The following is a 24,473-nucleotide window of genomic DNA, read 5'->3' on the forward strand; positions in this document are numbered from 1 at the left end:
GAAAACTAATGTGAAGAGACTAAGGGACACTGACTTACCACCTGCTGCATTTGAGTAAGGCCATGAATCCTTCTGGTGGCTGGATTTGGGAAGGGAGAGCTCTGTAAGGGGGAGAGCCTGGATTCCAACCTGAGACTTTAGATTGAATAAAAAGTCTCATCAGTGCGGAGCTTTCTGAGCTTGAGATGCATGTGCCTTTTGGAGCCTTAAAGGGGACACAACCTCTGCACGCTAACTCCACAATGGTGCACACAGGTGTTGTTGCCGTGCATAGCAGCTCGGCTCTTGTGTGATCACAAATTCCTCCAACCTCCCAGGGGTTAAAACACCAGAGACACAAAGAAAAACTCTCAAGGCACAATGAGAACAGAAGGTCATCAGATGAAACCCCCATTCCCTCGGCAATAGGGGTGGCCTGAATACAGCCTCAAATAACAAAAAGGACCTGGGATCCAGAGTGGAATTAAACCACCATCGACCCTCCCTAAGGGCCCATTCGTCCAAACGGAAGCTCCGCTGTGCTCTGAGCCCATCCAGTCCCACCACCACATCCCAGTTACCTACGGCCCAGTTTAAAAAGAGATGAAGATGAAAGTGCCAGATCTGTCCTGCCCACATCAGTTGGCTGACATTGCGAACATGAACACATGTCCCGCACATGCAAGGACCAGCCCTGTGCATAACAGCCCGGCTTGTGTTTTGTGAAGCGTAGTTACAGAAGGGAGATTAGATCAAGCAGAGTCTCGGTTTAACCAGAGGTGTTATTATGGGAGGTGACCTGGATAGCACCTCCGCTCTGCCCGGTTATAAGGGGCCAGCCTTTGCCGATGGCCTGTCAAGAGGCCATATTCCCAACGCCGAGCGTCTCTGGGTGGATTGATTTTTTTTTTCTTTTTTTTTCTTTTTGCCTTTTCTAGGGCCGCTCCCAAGGCCCATGGAGGTTCCCAGGCTAGGGGTCTAATTGGAGCTGTAGCTGCTGGCAACAACAGCAGGATCTGAGTCACGTCTGCAACCTACACCACGGTTCACGGCAACGCCGGATCCTTAACCCACTGAGCAAGGCCAGGGATTGAACCTGAAACCTCATCGTTCCTAGTCAGATTCGCTAACCACTGAGCCACAATGGGAACTCCAGGGGTGGATGGATATTAACTCATTTATCCACTTGGCCAATGTCTCCATACTCAGAAACCCCGCCAGAATTCATTTTCTTATCTCATCCATTTGGAAATCCTGCTGCCATGTTCCCCATCTGTTGTTTCCTTGGGTACAGCCTTCCAAACCTTAAACTTCTGGGGATTGCTAAGAAACACTGAATCATTTTAAGGGCATCTTGATTTTTATTGTTGTTATTATTATTATTAATTTCCCTGTACCTTTAAATTATTTTAGCATTATCTTAGAACATAATATAAACAGTATCAACTCATTAAAGCAGGTGAACACAAAGAATTTTTTACAAGATGCTTTAAAAGACCCATGTGGTTTCTAAAAGATCCATTTTTAAGATCTCCCTAAGAGGTGCCTGTGTAAGATTTTTAAAAATGAAGGAGACCTAAAAGCCCCCCAAGAATGAGTGTATTTGTTCTCTTGTGCCTTAGAAAGAAAATTTTGTAGCTACACATGATCTTAACAATCTGCACCTTGAAAGTCAGGGACATAAAAGCCCCAGAGCAAGAGAGTTAACCTCAGAGTTTCTTGGAACTCATTTAAAAAATGAAATGCAATTCATAAAAAAAAATGAAATTCACATTTTGGAATATGCGTAAACTGAGAAAACAATCCAAATCAAATAGAGCAGTCTCAATCTTCACATTTACTACCAAAGGGAGGCTAATTAAAAACAAAAGGAGGCATTTCCTTTTAATGACTTCGGAGACTTTGAAGAGGATAAGTGAAGCATTTTTTTCTTTCTCTTTCCTCCCCCCTCCCCTTCTCACTCCCCTGCCTCCCAGATATTGACATTTTTGTCATTATCACAAGCTAGCGATCTGGAGGGACAAGTATTGCTGAGATCTAAAATGCAACGCTGCCACATCTACTGTGAAAAAAATTTCCCCTTCTGATAGGCATGGCAGTTACATAATGTTAACAACAGAAGCAGTCACAGGAATACCAGCCCTAGAGAAGATTCAGTCGTCCTTAGATGCTACCAGAAGCTTGAGAGTGATGTCCACCCTGCTACCTAACACAGCACAGCAAGAGATAAGTGATATTTAACCCTATTCATCTCCCATCTCCTCGGACAATGCAATTACTCTGACTCCCCGTTGGGCAGCGTTGTCACTTCTCCCCAAGTCCATCTTCCTTAGCACCAGCGGCTAGGTGGCTAGGTCGGCTAAGGTGATCTGTCTGCATCTCTAAGACGGCCCGTCCCCCACCCCCACTCTCTGAGCAGAAGGTTACCCTTAACCCCGGGGGCTGCCATCACCTGTGTGAGGGCAGGGAGGCAGGGGAAAGTTTTGCTTTTAAAGACAGCAGACCTAGGGCAGCCAAGCAAGCCTGAGACGGCAGTGATCTCCCTCTTCGGCGGTTTTAAGAGGGGTCAAAGTGACGCAGCTTAAAAATGCACGGGAAGGACGTTTGCTCCATGGGGGTTAACGTGTTTTCCTGTGTCATGTTAAGGTGCCCACAGAGGTGAGTGCGGCAGGCCACTCGCCAGCCAGTCCTGTATCCCGGGAAACAGTGGCAAAGCAGGAATTACATCACCCCTTCCCTAGAGCTAAGATTCTCCACCTCGAATACACGCTGGAATCACTTGGGCAGCTCTTAAAAATCCCCGTGTGCAGGCTACACCCCCCAAAACTCAGCTAGAATCTCTAGGGGTGGGACCCAGGCACCAGGACACTCTAAAGGTCCCCTGCTGATTCCAAGGCGCAGTCAATAGGAGAACCAGGGTCTTCCAAAAGCCTTTGCTTTAGCAGGACTGGCTGAAGTCGTCTCTACCCGAGGCATAAAAACCGAGCCTTGATTCCAATGGCCGCGCATGCGACTTACGGCAGCATGAAGACCAGCGCTCAGCCCACGGTGGTGACGCGGGTCTTTTCCTGCATGCAATCTGCAGACCCTGTCTAATATTTTCCATACCGGGCAATGAGATCACAAACTCCAAAACACTAAATCAAAACCGGAGGCATTACGGGTCTTCAATAAAAATCCATAGCCCATACACAAGGGGGAGGGGGGGGCAAAATTAAAACCATCACCAAACTGCGGACATGTTTTATATATATATATATATATATATATATATATATATACACACACACACACACACACACACACACACACACACATATATATGTATGTATATGTAGCTGGCATTGAGTGATTGCAGCAATTACAGAGAAAAAGATATCAAGAAGTAACTAGTTAAAATGACCAAGTAGCCCGGCAATAAAAAGTTACAAGTCAAAAGTCCCATTTGTGCCTGAAAGAAAGCGCATCATAAAAAAAGACCTACTTTCTGACAAGAGAATGATTTCAGCGGCACTGCAGGGAGAAACAATATAGGGATGTATGTATGAAATGTTCAATGAACATGAAGGAGACCCTATTTTACGAAAATATCTGATTCCGGAGGACTTCGAGACTTCTGAGCTTACACTAAACAAACAAACCCACAAGCCTGGAACAAAGCCTTGATTCCCAAACAGCAATGTCTCCAAATAGTAAGCTGGCTTCAAAGAGTAAAGTCCTTAACATCTAGTTGTGAATGATCATTTTAAGCCTGCAAGAAATGGATGGTCGGGAGAAGGGGCAAGACCCTGGCTTCACTGTCCGTGTGCCCTAGCGGAAACTGGAAACCATCTCCCAGCAGGCTTCAGAGTTCTTTAGTACAAACCTACTAACTGCCCCATTTCCGGGGCTTGAATTAGGTTTTGTTTTTTTGTTCTTGTTTTTGTTTTGTTTTGTTTGTGCTGAAGATTGGAGAGGACTGATCTTTAAGAAGAAATCAGACCAATCCAAGCATATCACAAGTGCATGGGCAATTCTTTAGTTCAAGAAAAGGGCTCTACATGTGTCCTCCACCCATTCTCCAGGTTCTGTGTTCATGGAGGATCAGAAATTTCCAAAGCATTCAAGGGCAGTGCACTTCAAGCTGGTTCCAATTAGGCTGGCCCGTGTGGATGTCTCACACGTGTCAATATTTGTAGCAGAGCAAGTCTTATCCACAGGAGCACTCTCTAGGCAGAGGGAGACGCTTGCCCGCAGATGCCTGGGCGCGTCATCGCATCTTGTAGGCAGACAAGCCACCACCCTCTCCATCGGAAATGCACCTTCTACCCCTGTACCGCTGTGGCCACTCTTAAGCTCTCTCCTCTTCCAAGGATACAGTCCCTGTACAGGAAATATGCCCCATGGACATTTTAAATTTCCCAAATATTTCCATTTTAATATTGCTGTTTAGACTCTTAGCACTGTCACATAAATATTTTGAAGAGGTCACTGCAGAGGTGGAATTTTGACCACTGTCTGGAGCCCTTTGCAAGCTTTTGGCTGATGGAAGAAAATGAAATAAATCTAATTAGACAGTATAGGTCATTTGATATAAGGGGAAATTAAGGCTTATCTGACTTGCCCAACACCAGGGAGAGGAGGGGAAGCCTGGAGATCTCCATGAGAGTAACCGGGCAAAAATTGCAGGGACACTGCACTTTCATAAGTTTCAAAGAAACCATTTCTTCCTACAAATGACACTAGTTTCCTGTAGTTAACTTTTAATCACCCATATGCAACATTTTAAATGTTTCTACGCCAAAAGAAATGTTATAAATGTGGTAGTCAGATCCCTGCATCACAGGGTAGGGAGTATTTTGGATTTTCTTTAGGGATGCTCCATTTCCCTTATTTATTTCTAGGGTGGGTTTCAGGGACTTTTTTTTTTTTTTTTTTTGTCTTTTGTCTTTTTTTAGGGCCGCACTCGCTGCATATGGAGGGTCCCAGGCTAGGGGTCCAATTGGAGCTGTGGCTGCCGGCCTACGCCAGAGCGAGAGCCACAGCAACACCAGATCCAAGTCAAGTCTGCAACCTACACCACAGCTCAATGACAACGCTGGATCCTTAATCCACTGAGCGAGGCTAGGGATTGAACGAGAAACCCCATGGTTCCTAAATTCATTTCCGCTGCGCCATGACGGGAACTCTGTTTTCTCATTCTTTTTTTCCTCCTTTATCTCTGAATGGAATCAGGTAACTGCTTTGTTATTCAGGTGGACAATATTCATCTCTTCTTGTTTGTCCACTTCATTTTACCAAAATGAAAAAATTTTCTTTGCCTCTCTCTCCTTGCATTTTCAAGGACATCTGGCCATCAGCCCCCAGTGTAGGGGAAAGAGCAAGCGCTCCTTCCCACCACTGCCAGCTCGACCTGGTTTTGCTAATAAACGTTTCCAGGCTGGCAAATAATATGCTAAGCTAGGCAACAAACTTCAAGGCCAGTGCCGTCACCAGCAGGACAACTGGAAACAAGCTGGAAGGTGTTTCTTTTTCTTGGGGCTCTTTAAAAATGCTAACTGGCACCATTTCCAGCACCTTACAGTTGGGGTCAGGGGACTCTGTGTGTCCTAGGAGCGGCAGGTGCAAGGATAAGGCACCCACCCCCTTCCCTGCAAGTCCACCGGGCTGACCTGAAAAGGAGGAAGCTCTCCCTCCTCCCCTCCCCCCAGACCCCCACCCCGACCCCCACCCCTCACCACCGCGGTCCCTCCGGTGGCTGCTTTATCTCAGTCCCCTTTCCCTGGGAGCTAGTTCGTTCCCTGGGGTTTGCAATTCTCTGATTTGGGTCATTTCTCCCTTTATCTCCGCTCAGCTGGTCGCTTCTTACTCATTACAGTTTTTCTTTTTCTTATTTTCTTTTTAGGCCGCGGGGGGGGGGGGGCTATGGGGCTCCCAGGCGAGGCGGACCAGGAATTAGACCCGAGATCCGAGCTGCAGTCGCGACCTAAGCCGCACGCCGGATCCTTAACCCACGGTGCCAGGCTGGGGAATCTAACCTGCGTCCTAGCGCTCCCAAGACGCCGCCAATCCCTTTGCACAACATCGGTAGTTTCTACTCGTTACTATTTTTTAAGGGTGGTGTGCAGGATCACCTTTACAAAACGTGTGTGTGTGTGTGTGTGTGTGTGTGTGTGTCGCGGGGGCACAATATAACCTGGTGCATAAAGTGCGTTTGTAGCCTGCCCTAGTTTTTTAAAAAGCAAATTTTAAAAGAAAGTGAAGCAATTTTGCTTGACTTTGCTTTCCAACTACACGACCCACGGCACAGTGCTCTTAAAATCACAGCGAAAGCGCGGGGCCTGCGCGGAGCCAGGACTCCCCCGGAGCGCTCGCGGGCTCGCAGGCCTGGGGGCGCCGGCCCGAGAGAGGACCTGGGATCCGTCCCTGCTCGCTGTCTCGGGGCCCGCGCTGGTCCTGCGGCCCCGTTGGGAGGGGGCTGGGTACCGGCTTTCGTCTTTCGTCAGCGCCTCGAGGCCCCTGAGCCTCCTCGGAGGGAGATGCTGCCTCTGTTTTCTGCGCTCTAGTCCTTCCCGGTCGCCGACCCGGAGGGCGCCCGGCCGGGTGGTGGCTTCTTCAGCCCCGCGGCCCCTGAATGGAACTAACTTACAACGGTTTAGGTTTCTTCTGAAGCCATTGCAATGCGCGGCTCCAGGGACACCCGGGCCTAGAACGACCTGCACATTCGTTTGCACTCAAATAACTCCCCGAAACATTTCCACCAAAAACCAAAGCGACGCAGAAGACGTAAAGGACGACTTTGTCCAGGACCTCTATCTCGCAGCCTTAACTTTCGGGTGCTGGGCTCAGGCGGCAAACAGTACTAGAGACACCCGCAGCCCCCGGGAGGCACCTCTTCCCGCCTCTTTGCTTCACGCTTTTGGCAGGAGTTGCCTCTCCGTTTTCTGCCCCAGGAAACCTGCCTCAGTCCCCGAGGCTACTCAGGGACCCTCGAATCTATCCTCCGCCCTCCCCGCGTCCAGTCCCAGCTGGACGCGTCGTCTCACTGGTCCCCGCCGGCGCCCTTAGCTTGGCGGCTGCGGGTCCGCGGGAGCCGCTCTGCACTTTGTTCCACGCTGCGCGCCCCGGGCGCTCAAAACAGCGGAGCCAAACCCAGCCCAGCGAGCTTTTTACCTCCGCGCGCTCAGCGCCGACCTCGTCGCCGCCCCCGGCCATGGAGGAGACCAAGCTGTATCCCGAGAGGAGGAAAAGACTTTTCCTTTACTTCTGCAAGCCCACCTTTGGGCCACCTCACCCCCAGCCCAGCCTCCCGCGCAGCAGCCGGTGGAGCCGAGCCGCGGGCCGACAGGGGGCGACAAACTGTAAGCTTTTTCGTGGCGGGCCGGGAGCCGGCTGCAGCCAGCGCTGTGTGGTCCTGCAGGCGGCAACTGAAGGCTCGGAGGGGTAGGGGTGGGAGGGATATGGGATGTCAAGTAAGATCTGGCGGGCTCCCGCACCCCAGAGAACCCCCGGGCGCAATCCTCCTGGTATCTCCTCCTGCTCTGGAAGGGCTGAGGGGAAAAGATGCGTCCTGGGTCTCGGGTTGCACCTCCTTGCCCGCGCCCCGCGGTCTACCGGCACAGATAGGGGGATGCTCCCTCGACAGGACAGTTGGAGCGAACCAGCTCCCATCGCGGCACCCCAGCTTTATTTGCTCTTCTCAGAGCGCAACTACAGCGGGGAGAAATGGCTGGAGCTGCTTCGCCTTATCTTGAGGATGCCCCCGGGGTTATGGGAGTTGCGTTTCCCAGGTCTAGGAATAAAATTTTTTGGTTTCTGGCACCCCACTCGAAATTCAGGCAACGAAAGTCTAGCTCAAGGGCTAACTGGTTCCAAACCACCCGGAGAGAACTGAAGGGGCGCATTCCACTCCCCGAGGTTCCGGGAGCCCTAGGTCCACTGAGTGCTCAGCGTTCTGCTCTGCGCCCTTGCAGAGTTCCTGTTTCCCATTTGCCCACCTAAGTCCAAACCACCCTTTCCCCTTTCCCAACCGACCCTGCGCAGTCCTGGACCGGCCTAACTTCCAAATAGCCCCCACCTCTCACCCTTGTACTGCCTCTCCTTTTCCCATTCCCTGCGTCCTCCCTGAAGCACCTGGAGGCCGAGGCTGCAATATGTTTTGTGTGCTGTGGGAGTTCACCTCTTTTGAACTCGGGTATTCTTTTTCCAGGGAAAATTATTGGAGTTATCTGCTGGGGCCTGCAGCACTCCCTCCTAAGGGCCGGGATTTATCATTCAGCCCATAATTGACACATTCAGGTGGATTAGGACGCTTTCAGGTCCCGCAGCGGAGAGAAAGGAGTCAGGGACTGGGTGGTCACTGCTCCCAAGGCCGAACTGAACGGGTCCATCTGTGCCTCCATCAGCATCATTGTGCAGGAGCTCTGAGCCACTCTCCCCCCACCCCCAGCTCAGGGGTGGAGGGGCTCTTCCCTCCTCCTGAGGAGTGCATGGTAGTCCTGGGAACCAGGGTTTTTCTAGACTCCGGGCTAGGCACCCCTTCCTGTTACTCAGGGCCCATTCCTGCTATTCCATATGCAGCCCAAAGCCCTTTGCTCTTACTGGCCCAAAGTTCAAAACCCACAGGTCCTGGCCTGGGAGTCAGTTCAGCACAAAGCTAGGAGCCCTTTCCCTTCACCTGCTCTCTCCTGGACCCCACTTGGAAGTTTCTTTGGGCCTATCACAGTTAGGGCCGACCACACCCTGGGAAATCTACAACTTGGTGTTGATGCAAGGTAAATGTAGAGGAAAGAGTTAATGCTGAGGCCAAAGAGTTCAGAGCTGTGCAAACCCTGCTTATATGAAGGGGAAAGGACCATTCAGTGGTTTAACAAAGACTCCTGGAAGCCGAGGATGCTGGTTGAAAGGTGAGGCCAGCCGGCTCAGCTTGGGAGGGTGCGGGCTTCTGACTTGGGATAAAAGAACTGTCCTTCAGGCCTAGAGCAGGAGCTACAGCATGGGGTCTTTGGCGCCACCAGGATGCCCTTGGGGTCCAGTCAGGGGGGAGGAAGAGGGTGTCCTTGTTCCGGGGCCAGCAGGTCAGAATCCTTTCCCACCTGAGTCCTGTGTCACCTCTCAGAGAAATGAGTTCAAAAGGGTGGGCCTCTTTGCAGAAAGACAGAATTTAGAATGTGCCCCTTGCATGACTGAAATCACACTACCCCCCCCCAAATTGGGTGGCTGTTAAACACTGCAGATATTTTTTGAGAGTGAGATTGGCGTGTCATCCAGAAATGGGACAGGCAGGAGTCACTCCACGGAAAGTGTCTTGAACCCTCCTCACGGGGGCTCTGCTCTAAGCTGGGTTCCCACTGGTTGCCCAGGAGTTGGGGGGGGGGGCTGGGGCGCTGGCACCCCTCTTCCCCTGCCCCGCACCCATCGCCTTGCCCAGATTCACTTTAATCCTGGGATGTTTTAGCAGTTATGACAGCGGAGGTGAGTCATAAAACTAAAACCAAAACTAGTACTAGTGCTAATAAATACTCATCAGTTTGAACCGAGTAACCCATCATTCTCAAAACGCAAGGGGGTAAGGGGCTTCAAGGGGACTAGAGCAAGTGGAAGGTCCCAGGCCCAGCTGGGATTTGGGTGTGTGTGTGTGTGTGTGTGTGTGCGTGCGTGTGCATGTGTGTGTGTGTGTGTGTGTGTGTAGGGGGATGGGTTCCGAAGGAGGGCCGAGGGGGGAGGACGCGAGAAGGGGGTAGGGTTTCGGGGCGGGGAGGGGGCCGCCGGGGCGCGGTGACGGGAACCAATGAGCTGCCAACTGGCGCGTCTCCGGCGTGACTGCCGAGATTGACGTGGAGGACACGTCAAATTGATCCCCGCTCTCCGCAGCCTCCCGGTCAGACGAATTTCTCCTAATCGGATGAAGTTCACCCTAGGCCTGGGGTCGCGGGCGTGGAGAGTGTCCTGGGAGCGGGCGGCGGCGGCGGCGGCGGGCCCAGGGACGGGCGGCGGCGCGCTCGGCGGCGGCGCCCGGCGCTCTTCCAGCCCGCGGCCCGGCCGCCGCGGCTCTCGGCTCGCGCGCGCCCTCCCTCTATGCCTCTCCCGCGGCTGCGGCGCCCGAGCTCTCCCGGACCGCGCCGGGCCCAGTCCCGGCCGCCTCGGCGCCAGGCAGCTGGCCCGCCCGCGCGCCATGGGTAAGGGGCAGGCGGACGAGGCGGGGGGTGTCCCGGCGCCTCCCTTCCCTCGCGCCCGCCGTGCCCGGGAGCCCGGGTCCCTGAGCAGCCGCGTTCTCCGCACGCCGCCAGTCCCGGGGAGGGGGGCGTTCGGCGTGTCGCGGGGAGGGGATGTCCCAAGTAGACGCGTCAAAAGTCGCGAAACGGCACGGAGGGCTGAAGCGCGCGGCGCCTGCGCCCCTGCCCACTCCCGGAGCCGGCCCCGGTCCGTTCGCTCTGACTCAGAGGACCCACCGGTCACCTTCGGAGGCGCCCCGGGTGCAGCCCCTGTCCCCGCAAGACCACCCTCGGCTAACCCGCCGGTGTTCTCTCCCCTCCCCTCACTCTCGTCGGGCGCGTCCGCAGAGCAGACGTACGGCGAGGTGAATCAGCTGGGCGGTGTGTTTGTCAACGGCCGGCCCCTGCCCAACGCCATCCGCCTGCGCATCGTGGAGCTGGCGCAGCTGGGTATCCGACCCTGTGACATCAGCCGGCAGCTTCGCGTCTCCCACGGCTGCGTGAGCAAGATCCTGGCGCGCTACAACGAGACGGGCTCCATCCTGCCCGGGGCCATCGGGGGCAGCAAACCCCGTGTCACCACTCCCAACGTGGTCAAGCACATCCGGGACTACAAGCAGGGCGACCCCGGCATCTTTGCCTGGGAAATCCGCGACCGGCTGCTGGCCGATGGCGTCTGCGACAAGTACAACGTGCCCTCTGTGAGTTCCATCAGCCGCATCCTGCGCAATAAAATCGGCAGCCTGGCTCAGCCCGGGCCCTACGAGGCGAGCAAGCAGCCGCCGCCGCAGCCTGCTCTGCCTTACAACCACATCTACCAGTATCCCTACCCCAGCCCTGTGTCTCCCACGGGCGCCAAGATGGGCAGCCACCACGGGGTCCCCGGCACGGCGGGCCACGTCAGCATCCCCCGTTCATGGCCCTCGGCTCACTCCGTCAGCAACATCCTGGGCATCCGGACGTTTATGGAGCAAACAGGTCAGTCGTGCCGGCCTTCCGTACCCTTCCTGAAAGGGGCAGAAATGGGGGGGGGGCAGACATTCGGGTGAGGGGTCACTCTCGCCATTTTTCCTCAAACTGGTTTTGGCTCAGGGGAGGGGTCCGGGCTGGCCAGGGAGACTGAGGGTCCGTGGCCTTCTGTGGGAGTCCTCGGACATCTTGAACTTTTTATGACAAATATGGAAAATATTTCCCAAATGGAAGAGCAATCGCCGACCACAAATTCGGAGGCCTGAAATTGCGCCTTTTCATTCTTGCAAAAAGTATGCAAACCCCTATCAGCAGATCTAAGCCAAACAAACCACAGAGTCAATTCTGCGACCCTTTCTTAAGATCCTGATCTTTCGGGATCCCTCACCGGTCCCCAAAGACTTTTGTCTCATCCAGGCCCAAAGGCCCTTAAAGTAAAAGGCTAGGGGGACAGCTGGTGGTTTTGGGTTTTGCCGACTGGCCTGGATATCCAGCAGGCCTGTTGGCAATGCGGGTCCTGGAGCTGAGATTTCGGGATACAGGCACCTATAGGATGTGAAATCTCCTAGGATTTGCCTTTGGCCTGTAATTAATTGAACTCCCAGCGATTTGCCAGTCACCGGTCATCTCTCTGGGTGCAGAGGGAGGGGACTCCGAGAGGAGGGACGGTTTTGGCCGGCCTTGGTACAGGCTGGGGAAGAACTTGTGGGCCTCCAGGACCAGATCCTGAGCCTCTTCAAACTGTCCCCTGCCCCCAGCAGCCTGCCAGAGGATAGCGGGTTCTTAGGTAGGCAGACTCAGCAGGAGGGTAAGAGGCAAAATTCACTGTAGCCCAAGAGAGAGGAGAGGCGGTGGTAAGGAAACTGAAGGCTTAGCTCCCGGTGGCCGCGGGGTGCCTCCTGGCCTCGCACACGCTTTGTTTCTCCTCTGGCTCAAATCCAGCCTAAGCCGGCCAAAGCTTCGCATGGAGCGCCTGCGGGCAGCCGGCTGGGAGATGACCTCGCCAGGCCTGAGCTCAGATCTGGAGCTTTCTCTAGGTTTTCTGCGCACACACATGTCCCACGGCTGCTCTTGGGTGGCTGGGATGATGCCTTTTTGGGGAGAGGCGTGATGTCTCCGGAGGGAGTTCTGAGTGGAAAAGTCTTCCAGTCGACTGAGAAACCCATCTGTCTTGAGCCCCCTGTGGTTTTGAACTTGGACCTTTTGGGGAGCCGCTGCTGGACAGTGGAAAGATCTTTTGGGCCGAGGGCGCCCAGCTTTGGCTGCAGCTGCAGGCCGCCTTCCGCCCGACACCTCCTGTTTCGCGGGAAGCGGGTCGAGGGGCTGGGAGGAGCGAGGAGCAGGCCCAGCCTCGCTCTGCCTGCCCGGCTGGCAGCGAAAGCGAAACCCCCACCTCAGGCGTCTGACCCTCGGAGGTACCAGGGAGCCTGGGATGCGCCTTGGATATGACCTGGCGCTGGTGGGCACGCGTGTGCAGGTCGGGCTGGGGGTCTGCGCGTGCGCCCAGTGCGGATCCAGACGCCACTTCTCAACCGTCCTGTGTCCCCCGCAGGGGCCCTGGCGGGGAGCGAAGGCGCCGCCTACTCCCCGAAGATGGAAGACTGGGCCGGCGTGAACCGCACGGCCTTCCCCGCCAGCCCCTCCGTGAATGGGCTCGAGAAACCCGCCTTGGAGGCGGACATTAAATACACTCAGGTACCCACCCGAGCGGCGGGGAAGGAGGTGTCCTTATCGGGGGAGCCGAAGAGTTGGGGGTAGGGAGAAAGAGAAGAGACCCCCGTCCCCCATCCGTGGCTCTGTCAGTAGAGTATTTCCCTCCTTTTCTAGACATGCTGGTTTGGGGAAGGCCGCTTTTGAGGACACTGATTTTTCTTTTGCCAAGACACTTTTGCTAAAAAAAAAAAATAAAGCTCGGCCCCATTAACACAAAAGGTTGAAGGCTGACTCCCTTTCTCTAAATCCCGGATGGCGAACACCTTTTATTATTATTTGTAACAATATGAATGGACATCACTTTGCTTGGGTCCTTACCAGGAGAGTGAGAGGCCAGGCTGCCCGTGGGGATCATTGCGGGGACAGCAGGGGGAATGGGGATCCCCCACCGCGGTGGTGGCCTGGGCTGGTGGAGCCGGCGGCATTGCCGGCTGCTGACTGTCTGTCGCTCTCTCCCCGCAGTCGGCCTCCGGCCTCTCCGCAGTGGGCGGCTTCCTCCCGGCCTGCGCCTACCCGGCCTCCAACCAGCACGGCGTGTACAGCTCGCCGGCCGGCGGCTACCTCGCCCCGGGCCCGCCGTGGCCTCCGGCGGCGCAGGGTCCCCCGCTGGCGCCCCCTGGGGCCGGCGTCACCGTGCACGGCGGGGAGCTCGCCGCAGCCATGACCTTCAAGCATCCCAGCCGAGAAGGTGAGGGGCGCAGGCGGGAGGGGTTCAAACTGCTGTCTCAGTTTAGGAAGGGTGCAAAGGGAGAAAGGAGAGAGAGACGGAGACACAGAGAGAGAGAGAGGGTACAGGAAGAGGCTGGCATGGCTACCAGGACCAATTCTTTCTCCAGATTCCACTTTAAGCCGGTGACTTCTTGGAGCAGATTGATTTCTAACAGGTGCATGCCTTGTCCTTAGAAAGGCAGGCAGAAGTTCAGAGAGGCCCCAGGACTGAAACCCAACCTGCATGGAGAAAGAAGAGTCCCTCTCTGGGTCTCCTTTCTCTGTCGGTGGATGGGTCTAGAGGGCACCCTTCAGCTCACATATTGGTGGCCTTTGGAGCTGCACTTTCTGGGGAGGATCTGCTGTGGCACCTGAACCCCTGTTCTGGCCCAGGACCACACCTGGCCTTTCCAGGCACTGCCCATCTGTTTCTTCCACGTCCAAGGTCTCCCCCCACCTCCACCCCGGTCTTCCCTTGTATTCATCTTCTTGAACACATCCTTTGGGAAAGGAGAGAGTGCGTTTCAATCATGCGTCTCTAAGTCTAGACTCTTTTGAACTCTGCGTGGTTGTTTGGGGTCCTTCTTTCTGTGGGAAATGCGGGCTGAGAGTTCTGCCTCTTCCTCCTCCTTCATAAATCTTCTTTCTGATAAGCCAGCTAACAGATTTGAGATATTTAACTGATGGGCAGCAGTGTCAGGGGCATCTTCTTCCCCTGACCTTTGGGTTCTAATTCTTCCTATAACTTGAGAAAAGTTCAATTGCCCTTGAATCCGCATTTTCCTTGCTGGGAAAAGGATTGGCTGGAGTTGCTCATTTAGAATTTGTCTCATTTACGTTCTGAGCACTAGAAATTTGCAACTGCAACTACCTCCTTTCAGTCACGGGGTAGGGGGGCCGCCTTAGCAGCCAAGGGAGGCTGGGCACAAACTCCGGGGGCAGCCTTGGGCATGGGAAAGTTCAAGATTACCAGCCGATCTTTACTGGCGATCCGCCTGGTGGGGGAAGGCAGAAGTGGGGACAGGTGGTGTTGGGTGAGCAAACAGGCCTCCTCTTTGGTGACACCCTGGCAAAAAGCTTTTTTTTTTTTCTTTTTTTTCTCAAGTAGTTTCATAGTTTCCCTGAGACACACTAGCCTGATCAATGGGGGAGGGGCAGTAAAGATGCCATCATTGGCAGTCAAGTGGAGGAATGGATTTAAATTTTTTTCACCTTTATTTAGAGCATAAACATTCTGGGATATCAGTTTACAAATATTGAGAATTAGAACTCCTTTAAACTTATTATTTTTTTAAACATTTAAACAGTCTCAATTTTATTGTGTTGAACCATGAGTTTATCGATATTTTTGTACATAGAGATTCCCAGAACTCCTTTAAGCTTTAGATTTAATTTAAATAATAGGGAAAGCCAATTGTTCATTTACAGGAAAATACAAGTAAAGGAAAATTTTAAAGTCCAGAATCAACTCCTTTGAGCTTTCTCTTTAAGGACAGATAAGGGTTCCCGGGGGTACTCTTTAGCTCAGGGCCTGGTCCTTGGCCTTGAATCTACTTGTTCTCCGGAACCGGAACCGGAGGTTGCCTGTTGAATTAGAAATTGAAATAAAATTTACTGAATTACACTCATTATACTAATCTTTTAACTAAGCAGATTCTTCATTTGATTTAGAAAAGCTTATCCACAAATTTAAATGATTTCCCCAAGGAGAAGGAAGACTTAGAAAAAGGATTCATTATCTTTAGAGCTGCGTGGTCCTTTTCTAGCAGATCCACTCTGCCCCCAGGGTTGGGGTTGGGGGTTCAGTTGCTGCCATAGAAACAAATTATGAAATGAAGGTGACAGTTCAAAGTTGAGACATAGAGTTCTGAGTTCTAAGCTAATTAGTTAATCTGAGGGAGAGGCTCATTGGTGGTTGATTTTCTTTAGAAGTTACTTCCCTTTCAGAAACACAGAGCCACTGAATGACACTGGCATTCCTGTCCCTTTAGCCATTATTTTCACTTCCTATTATGAAACAAACAAAAAAATGCCACCCGTGTCCAAAATCCGCAGCAATAATTACCTTCATTCGTTATTAAATTAACAGCAATTTCCTAGTTCTGACAGTTCTTGAAAGATCCAGTTAAAAGGATCATCGAATAAATCAGGCCAATCAGTAAAAATGATTTCTCCAGCTGGCATACAAGTGTTTGTGTTTGAACAGGAACATATAAATAACGAGAGTTACATACCTACCTGGGTTATGGATTTTTACTCTTTTCTCTCTGGCAGAAAAAAACAGACTTCAAAGAAGGCCCCCATCCCCCAAATGATCTTGAAAAATTACAAAGTAAAGTAATATGAATCACTGCCTTTAATTTTCTGATCACTGCTTAAGAAATTATCTTTAAAGAAACCTGTCCCATAAGACAGTTTACTATCATTGATTGTTCAATTCATAGGAATAGTAGGAATAGCATTTATTGAACTTCTTCGGGAAGAAAACAGTTTCTTTACTGAAAGCAATTTAATATCATGAATGCTCAGTAAAAAAAAAAAAAAAAGGTTTTGATCACCTAGTCCACACACGGACAATATATACACAATAATATATGCTCTATTTTATATATGTATATATACATACATTTCAATATATGCTCCAAATCAGGTGCAAATGAGCATGAACTGTTTTTCTGAGATAAGCTTACTCAAATGTCCAATTACACATTACAATTTACTAACTTTATCTTGGTGAAGTGTAGTGAGTGTGAGTTCCCTATTATTTAGGCAAGTAAGTGTGATTTACACTTCCCATCGGTGAAAGGAAACTTTAATTCTTGAGAGCTGACAGAATAGGAAAGTTTCACTTCATTTACAAGTAAGAAGGGCCAATATTCTAGGAATCTCAACACTATCCAAGGCTAGACCAGCTCCCTCTCCTCCCCTCCCCTCCCAGACAGGTGACTGACCCCATCAGACATTCCCTGATACAAATGGTATTTACGGAGGGTTTTCAGAAACCTCAAACCCTCAAGGTTTTAAAACCCCTCCCAGCTAGGTTTTGGAAAGACAAAAGATTTGGAAATCAAATGTATAAGTTATGGCCTCCTTTCAAAGAAAATGTATTTTCTGTATTCGTTAGCGATAACTCGCAGCTTATTCTAAGCATCTCTGCTCGGGCTTAGTTCCCGAAGGATCAATCTTAAAATCAAACTTTGCCAGGAGCACAAGGGCACAGGGGTAGGCCTGAGAGCCCGCTGTTGCCAATCTCAGTATTAATTTCCAGACCCCTTTCCAGAACCCCAGGCTGACATCTCCTGCATCTTCACCCTGGCTGCCCCACCCCAGGGTCCCAGTGGCCCTGAAATCAAAGTCCCAATATTCTGAAAAAAGAAAGAAAGAAAGAAAAAAAAAGCCTGTCCCCATTCCTGCCCATTGAGATTAAAGGAGTTTGCAGAGCGCCTAACTCAAGCGCAAGCCTGCCAGCCCCCCACCTACCCACTAGTGTAGCCAGGGGTCCTGAAGGTGGGGGGCCTATGGGGAGGGACTAGGGCAGAGCTAAACACTCAGCAGCAGGATCGCCTCCTTAGAGTGGAGTGGAATCTGGTCCTGGCCTCCCAGCTGTTTATTTTTCACGAGTTCATTTTCTCGCTTGTCTCTCAGGCAACCGGCCCTTGGCTGAGAAACCTCCTCCCCCTGAGATGTTTTCCTTTAGAAACATCCCTCACCTCCAAGTGTGTGTACTGGCTGGAATGTAAAGGTCTGAAAACGTTGTCGGCGGAGCCGCCACAACTGTGTTTAGGAAAGAGCGCTGAGAGACCTGGGAGAGCCAGGGGTCTGTCCTGGAAAGGTCTTCAGACCCCTGGGCCACCTCTGTGAAACCAGATGTGTGTGCGCGCGTGCCCTGGCGCAGAGGTGTGGGCCGATTTCCGCGCGCGGACTCAGTGATGTGCGCTGCGAAGTGTGGGGCGGGGGCCTCTGCAGGGGCAACCACCGGGAGAGCTCCCTCGCCCCAAGCTGAGTTGTTAGGAGCTCCTCCTTTAAAAGAGGACGTGTTGGGGGAGAAAAGAAAGTTGAAAATATGCGCCTTTAGGTATAAACAAGCTTGTGCCTTCTCTAGTAGGAGAAGCCCAGCGCCCGGGAGTTGGGAAAGGAAAAACAGGTTGCACAATCTTGGCGTCACTTTTCTGGCTTCCAGTAGCAAAACTTGGGCCCCTTCCCAAAACGGTAAATAATAGAGCAACGGGCAGAATGCCGCCTGATCTGGCAAGTCCACTGTCACTAAGTCTGGAGGCCCACGGGCTCCCAGGACGCGCAGTGTCCACAGTGGTGAGCGCATCTGGGCCTCGGGCCTCGGGTTCAGAACCAGTTCTGTCGCCGGCCTAACGCGCGACCGCCTGTCAAGTCGGGGGAGGTCAAGGCCGCCCTGGGGCCTCCCAGGAGGGCATTTTGGTGACCCGCCCCCCCACTCGATTTTCTCCAGCCCAGCGCAAGCCTTGAGCTGCTTTAAGGACTGTGACCTGACAGCCACCCGGGAGTCTGGTAGATGGGGCATCTGGAAGCGGGGTGCTGGGATCTTAGCTCCAGGTTCCATCCCCGCGGCACCCGGGATCCGAGCACCGCCCCGCCCGGGGCTAGCCGGCTCTGCAGCGCCTCACTGAGCCCGGCGCCTTCTTTACTGAGCGGCGCCGGGCCAAAGCCATTGCGCTGAGTCCGAGGTGCCGGGCGTCGGCGGGCCCGCCCTGCGCAGAGAGTCGCGGTCGAGGCTGAGTGGGCGAGCGGCTCCCGTGGGGCCACGAAGGGTGGGCGCCCACGGGGATTCGGGGAGCGAGGGGGCGCGTGGTCTTGATGCCTCCTTCCAGTCCCCAGATGTGGAGCGCGCACCGCCCCTGCTCCCCGGGACAGCGCGCCATCGCCGCGCTGGCTTGGCATCATGGTTCCCGCGTCTTCCGCTGGGCACCGCTCACGGCAGTGACCCGACGCCCTGTGCTTCCTCCCGCAGTGGCCGACCGGAAGCCTCCCAGCCCCGGCGGCAAGGCCCCCGACGGCCTGGGGAGCTTACACGGACTGCCCATCCCAGCCTCGACTTCCTAGGGCCACGCGTCCCAGAGCTGAGCCCGAGCCCGAGCCCTGAGGCAGTGGCGGAGCGGCGGGCGCAGCGGGGCGCGGACCCGAAGACTCGCCGCCGCCGAGGTGCCCACCAGCCCCGACCTCGCCTGCCCGGTGTCCGACGGCCTTGCTTCCTCCGTGGGCCGGGGTTTTCGGCTTCTCTGAACTCTGGCTTCAGACTGTTGCATCCCCGTCGCGATCTTTGCTCCGACGTGACCTCCCTCGCCTTGCCGTCCTCCAGAGTCTTTTCCTGCTTCTCCCAGGGCCACTGTCCCTTGGTCTTTTCCCTTCCCCAGTGTCCCTCCTTCCAGCTCTCCCAGACTCCGGCTTCCTCCCTCCTTCCTACTGACTCTCCTTTCCCTCCTCACCTTTGCCCTCTCCCTCCGCGTTTTCTCCCTCGTCTCCCCATCCGTGCGTGGGCTCTCTTTGCTGTGATCCAGCCCAGTCCATCCCTTCTCTCCTTGGCCTTTGCAGTTCTGACTCTGCCTCTCTTCATCGGTACTACCCCTGACCCCTGCTCTCTGGGGACAGCCCAGGCGGGTCTCCAGGACAGCCCCTCCTCTCTTTAGCCTCCACTCCTCTGGGCCCCCAAGCCCAACAGAGGGGGCTCAAAGCTGGGAGATGGACAGAGAAGCCACAGCTCTTACTTGGTATTTTTGTAATAAGGAACCTGAACAAAATCTCAGTGAACTGTCCTTTCTCCTCCCTCCCCTAAGGATGTTATCTGGAAATCTCCTTGTCTGGATATTTTCTCGGTGCCTGGTGGCTGGGTTTCTCTTTGCTTCCTCTGAGATGATGTCACCCCAAAGAAGGTGAGGAGGGGACCAGGGCCACTGGTGTTTTCTGTAGTTAGAAAACCATGCGTGTCCTGGAGGTGTCCCTCCCACCTCTCCACACCCAACAGGGAGGGAATTCACATGTGGTGGACGCATCAGCACTGTTTTTGGTACTCAGGGGTCAGCACGTTTGTTAATTTAAACCACAAACTGCTTCCGGGTACAAAGGTGCAATCTGGCTTCTGGTTTGCAAAGGGATGGGGGTCAAAAAAAAAAAACCAAAAAAAAAAAAAAAAAACAAAAAAACCAACAACAGCAACAGCCCAGAAAGTGTCTTCTAGAGTGGGACACAAGCCCTGTTAACTGCTTCCAAGTTCAGGCGCACTGGTGGCAGGACCCTGGACATAAAACTGCAATTTCTGTGGTCATAAACATGTCACTGGCGAGAGTCTGACATCACCTGTTAAACGTGGCTGCCTTTGAATAAAGCAAAGCGTCTGAAGTATGCTCGGTAAGGGTGAGCAGTCCTGTTCAGCCTGGAGAGCTGTGTAGACACATCTCCCCTCCCCTAGCCCCAGGGTCTCCAGCAGGAACGCTAGGAAGAGGGGATTATTCTATTAGTTTCCTCATCAGCACTTGCAGCCCAGGTTGGGCAGAAAGAGGAAGAGGAAGGGAGATGGGGGGGGCGCGGTGGAATTTTCAGGGATTAGCAAAATGCAAAAAAATTAGCAAAATTAGCAAAATACAGAAACCATCCTAAAATGAAGTAAATTCTTAGAGGGGGGGATAATGGGCAGAAGGCAGTGAGGAGCAACGGAGGACTTAGAACATTTTCAACATTCTGAAAGCTAAAGAAAATTGTCACACGCTACCACCTAACCTAGGGATTTCTCCCTCCAGAGGTGTCTCCAGCTACTTGTTTTCTTTTTCCTCCCTGGGTTTGGCTTTCTCAGACCGACAGAAGAGATGTTTGAATGGAAGGGGGTGCTTGTCAATGGAGCTGCCTGCTTGGAGGGAACCAGTGGGGAGATTTTTCCCACTGCCTCTCACTGCAGCTGTACCTGCTGAGGGTATTCATCGAAGTTAATGAAAAGGGAATCTCGTTTTTACATAGAGAGGCTTTTCTTCCCAGGTCTTCAAAGTCTCTTGGCCAGTTTAAAAAAATTCCATTTTATAGACAGGAATACTGAGGGCTAGAAGTTTAGTTTATTTCTCTGGACCACATACAGCAAACTATGGATGACAGGGCTTGGACATGGAAACCGGGTGATACCATCTTATCAGAGAGCTCGAACTTTGAGCCTGGGGTCCTCAGCCTTTGGTACCAGCATTTCCGGCAGAGAGGCTGCTCAAGGATTTAGATGAGCTTTGCATGCTCAGTATCCACAGGATTTTCACATGGCCATTCTTGCTGCCTGGAGGACTGCCAGGAAGAAGCCACCTTGCCTTTTCTGAAGAAACAGGAAGAACCTGTGTCTGGTTGCTGTCACCATCTTTGCTCTGCCACCTCTGACTCTGTGCTCGGGCTGACCTGACCCAGGGGTGAGAAGAGCTGCAGGAAAGAGGGAGGATGCCATCTGCAAAGGGAGGCCTTTGCCAAGTCTGTCCCCTGAGCCTCCCCATGTGGTTCCCAGGAGCTGAGAGAGCATTAGAGGCTGGGCAGCATCTGGGCACAGCACACTCTGTCCACGGAGCTTAGGTGAAACCCCTGCCCCACTGGATGCAACAGAGGCCTGAGACCTCACCAAGCCTCAGTGTCCCATCTGTGAAATGCACCCTCCCTGTGGTGACACCACGGTGACTGGACCGCTGGAAGCTGGGCCCTGGTGTTGCTTCACCTCTCTGGTGATTATTTTTTGGCTGTTAGCAAAGGCAAGGGGAGTCGGTTTTGGGTTGATGGAAGGACCCAGAATTGAAACAGTTTTCAAAAGATCCCATTAAGTGCTGCATTTTTGTTCCTGCATGTGGATCTGTGGGGGCACCAGGGCTCGAGATAAGATTACAAAATACCATGTTAGGTCGAGTAATTTGAGAAAGAATCACTCCCCAGAGGCAATTTGCACTAGCCCCTGCCTTTTATTGTACTTTTTAATTTAAGAATAAGTTTTTTTTTAAACTATAGAGAAGTGCCAAAAAAAAAAAAAAGACAAAAATGACCTATCATCACTCAAACACCCCTTTGATTTGTTAAAAGGATGAACAGAATATATCTACCTGGTTAGAAAATTCTAGCCGCACAGAACCATCGAAATGAAAAGTGAAACTTTCTTCCTGTCCTCACCTCTGTCCTTAAAGGCGAAGGTGGTTACAGTCTTTTATGAGTCTTTCCAAGGGGGGGAAAGAAAAAGCAGACAGCCGAACTCTGTTTCTGTGTATGTGCTCTTTCAGGGAACGCTCCAGAGCCAGGCTGGGTGCACACAGATGGGGTCTGGAGATCTGATCTTTGCACGCCACCAGCTCCACCGTATCCACTTTATTCTCGTCCATGGATGCATATCAACAAGGGTTTATTAGAACCAGAGTATTTGTAAAGAGTGCCAGCTTCGTGCTCTAAATGAATAAAGACGGGATTCTGATGCATTCGTTATTGGAGGAAGGGCTTCGAGTGAATTGTTTGAACTTTCCTGGGAAAGGTGGCTGCTTTTTGGCAGGGAGCAAGGGGAGCAAACTAAAAGGCAGGAGGTGTGGAGCTCTGTCCTTCCGAAGACATCCTGGCTTGTCCTAGAGGTCGCCGAAGGATGCTCAAAGCTGCAAGAGACTGAAAAATGCAGTCTTCCTTTCTTTGGAAAGGAGTCTGTCTCTCTAGGTCAGGGGAGAGAGACAGAGGCAGAGGGGTGGGGTAGACCCTTGCTTGAAGAAATCCTGGATGGGAGTGAAATGTAAACATCCAGCACCGGCACAAGCAGTCTTTTTACGAGTCCCCAGTTCACTTGAAATCCATGTGGCATTAATCTCTGATGGGTGGACCTGGCTTATTGACAACTGTGTTTCCCTATTTGCTTGTTTCTTGACTCCTGTTAAAGAGGATGGGATTTATTTAATGGAGCGTTGGTCTGGGTTAGAACCCACTTTAGATTTCCTGGCATCAGTTTCTCTCGCTAGAATTACATTGGCCAGGGTTTCTTTTCAAAAGAAACTCTACCTGCGTTGTGTTCTGCGGGATAATATGGATTTAGAATCTCGCCAACATGTGCCCGAGGAACTCAGCTGAAAGCGTTGTGCAACCAGGCAGGCTATGTAATGAGAAACATTTGATTCTCTTTTTTAATGGGCGGGAATGATGCACAGAATGGTATTTGGGCTTCCCCTTGACCTTGCCGTTTGAACTATAGCCTCCCTCACTGTGCCTGAGATATTTCTAGCCAACTTATTGGATCTCAACTTTAAAAAAAAATTCTTCTGTTTTGGGATTTTTTTTTTTTTTAAGGGACAGAGCAAGGAGGAATCACACTGCCTTCTTTTTCAAGGCAATAAAATGAAAACCACACATGTAGTAACAGTCCAACTTGGGAATTCTAAACACTTGGAACAATTATACTCAATTTAGTCTAGTCTCTTCTTTGGAGTTGAAACCAGTTGAAACCCCTGCTTCATTCTAAAGAGCTTTTCTCCAAGAGACCGGTCAAGATCCTCCTTGGAACACACATCTGTTTCTGGGCTGGCCAAATCCAAAAGTGGAATCCCAATTACAGTTTTCATGGGTGATGGAATTTCAACTGCCTTACAGTTTAACCACCTGGGTTGCCTTCACTCGTTTTCTTCTTGAGGATGAAATAAGCTGATTAAGTGTTCACTCAGTTTATTAAATTACATTTCCATCCTGTAACATTCTATTTCCTTTTTCTCTGGTGAGATATATTGACTGGATGGATTATCTCCAGTGTCTTATATTGGCCACACAATTTTCACTTTTGGGACGTTCTCCCAGTTGCTAGTGGATGCGGTTTTAGCTTTATAGGATTTAATTTTCCCCCAAACAACAAACAACACAACAAAAATTCTTTAACTAGATGGTTTTAATTTAACAACGAACCTCTTGGATGAAAAAAATGAGAAAGATAATTTGAATGAATGGAAGGAAATGGATTTCTTAAAAAGAGTTGCATTGGAACTTAAAGCTTGCGAAACATTAAAAAAAAAAAAAAAAGCGCCTCTGGCGAACAAGTTGTAATAGGATTAGCTTGATCTAAGAAGAGAAAGTATCATTCTGGCCACCAGGGGGAGCAACACATTGTTCCAGGAAGATAACAGACGAATGCAAAGATAATAGTATATATAGAACCTTTTTCTTGTTTTATTGACGTATAGTTGATTTACAATGTTGTGATGTAAATCACAGTGTACAACAAAGTGATTCAGTTATACACGTACACACATCCGTTCTTTTTCAGATTCTTTTCCCGTATAGACCATCCCAGAATACTGGGGAGAGGAAATCCATCATTCTGTTAACATGGTCCACTTGTGAACAACATATTTACAAGACAAATGCTCTTCCTGTTGTTGTTGTTTATTATCACTGATAATCAGATGCTTTGATTCTGGAACAAACAGGATAGGCGGGGTGTAGAGTGAAAAACCGATTTTCGAGGCTCACCGTGTGAGAATGATCAAGTAAGTCAGACAATACCAGGAGCACCTTAACGATGTTTCACTTCTAAGTTTGACTCTCTAAGAGATACATGTATTCAATTCTTCGAATCTGGGAACCAATAATGAGTTTTAAAAAGCAACTTAGTTGAAATGGATGTCTTCGGGAAATAAAATAAACGTTATATTTGTGCAATTTTGAGATTTTGATTAATTTGGGTTGGAATCCTCTCAGTTTTAAGCCGCGGGTCCAATTTTAGTGATCCGTTTGAAGTTCTTAATCATTTAAAATCACAATTCACGTTGACAGTAAGGACCAATCTTTCACAGAGGGGTAGAAAATGACTGTTTCCTTGCTTGGGTATTTATTTTAGGATAAAATCCAGAAAGATCACTTATAGGGGGGATAAAGCATTTGAAAGGGGTGGGGGAGGCTCGCTGACTCTCTCTAATC

The 24,473-nt window shown here is 51.4% G+C and overlaps 1 protein-coding gene across 1 annotated transcript; it reads left to right on the forward strand.

Annotated features, from left to right (window-relative positions):
• On the forward strand, window positions 8,851-24,215 carry PAX1 (paired box 1). The gene is made up of 5 exons (XM_021078255.1): window positions 8,851-8,864; window positions 9,832-11,150; window positions 12,694-12,836; window positions 13,317-13,542; window positions 18,547-24,215. The coding sequence occupies exons 1-5, from the start codon at window positions 8,851-8,853 to the stop codon at window positions 18,636-18,638; spliced, it is 1,794 nt and encodes a 597-aa protein (XP_020933914.1). The 3' UTR covers window positions 18,639-24,215.

Source organism: Sus scrofa, chromosome 17, assembly GCF_000003025.6.
Source record: "Sus scrofa isolate TJ Tabasco breed Duroc chromosome 17, Sscrofa11.1, whole genome shotgun sequence".
Classification (NCBI taxonomy): domain Eukaryota; kingdom Metazoa; phylum Chordata; class Mammalia; order Artiodactyla; family Suidae; genus Sus; species Sus scrofa.

Bases quoted from the DNA above. Each gene is read 5' to 3' on its own strand.
- PAX1 (XM_021078255.1), top strand. The intron at 11,151-12,693 runs GTCAGTCGTGCC...TGTCCCCCGCAG, and splicing joins GACGTTTATGGAGCAAACAG to GGGCCCTGGCGGGGAGCGAA. The intron at 13,543-18,546 runs GTGAGGGGCGCA...TTCCTCCCGCAG, and splicing joins CAAGCATCCCAGCCGAGAAG to TGGCCGACCGGAAGCCTCCC.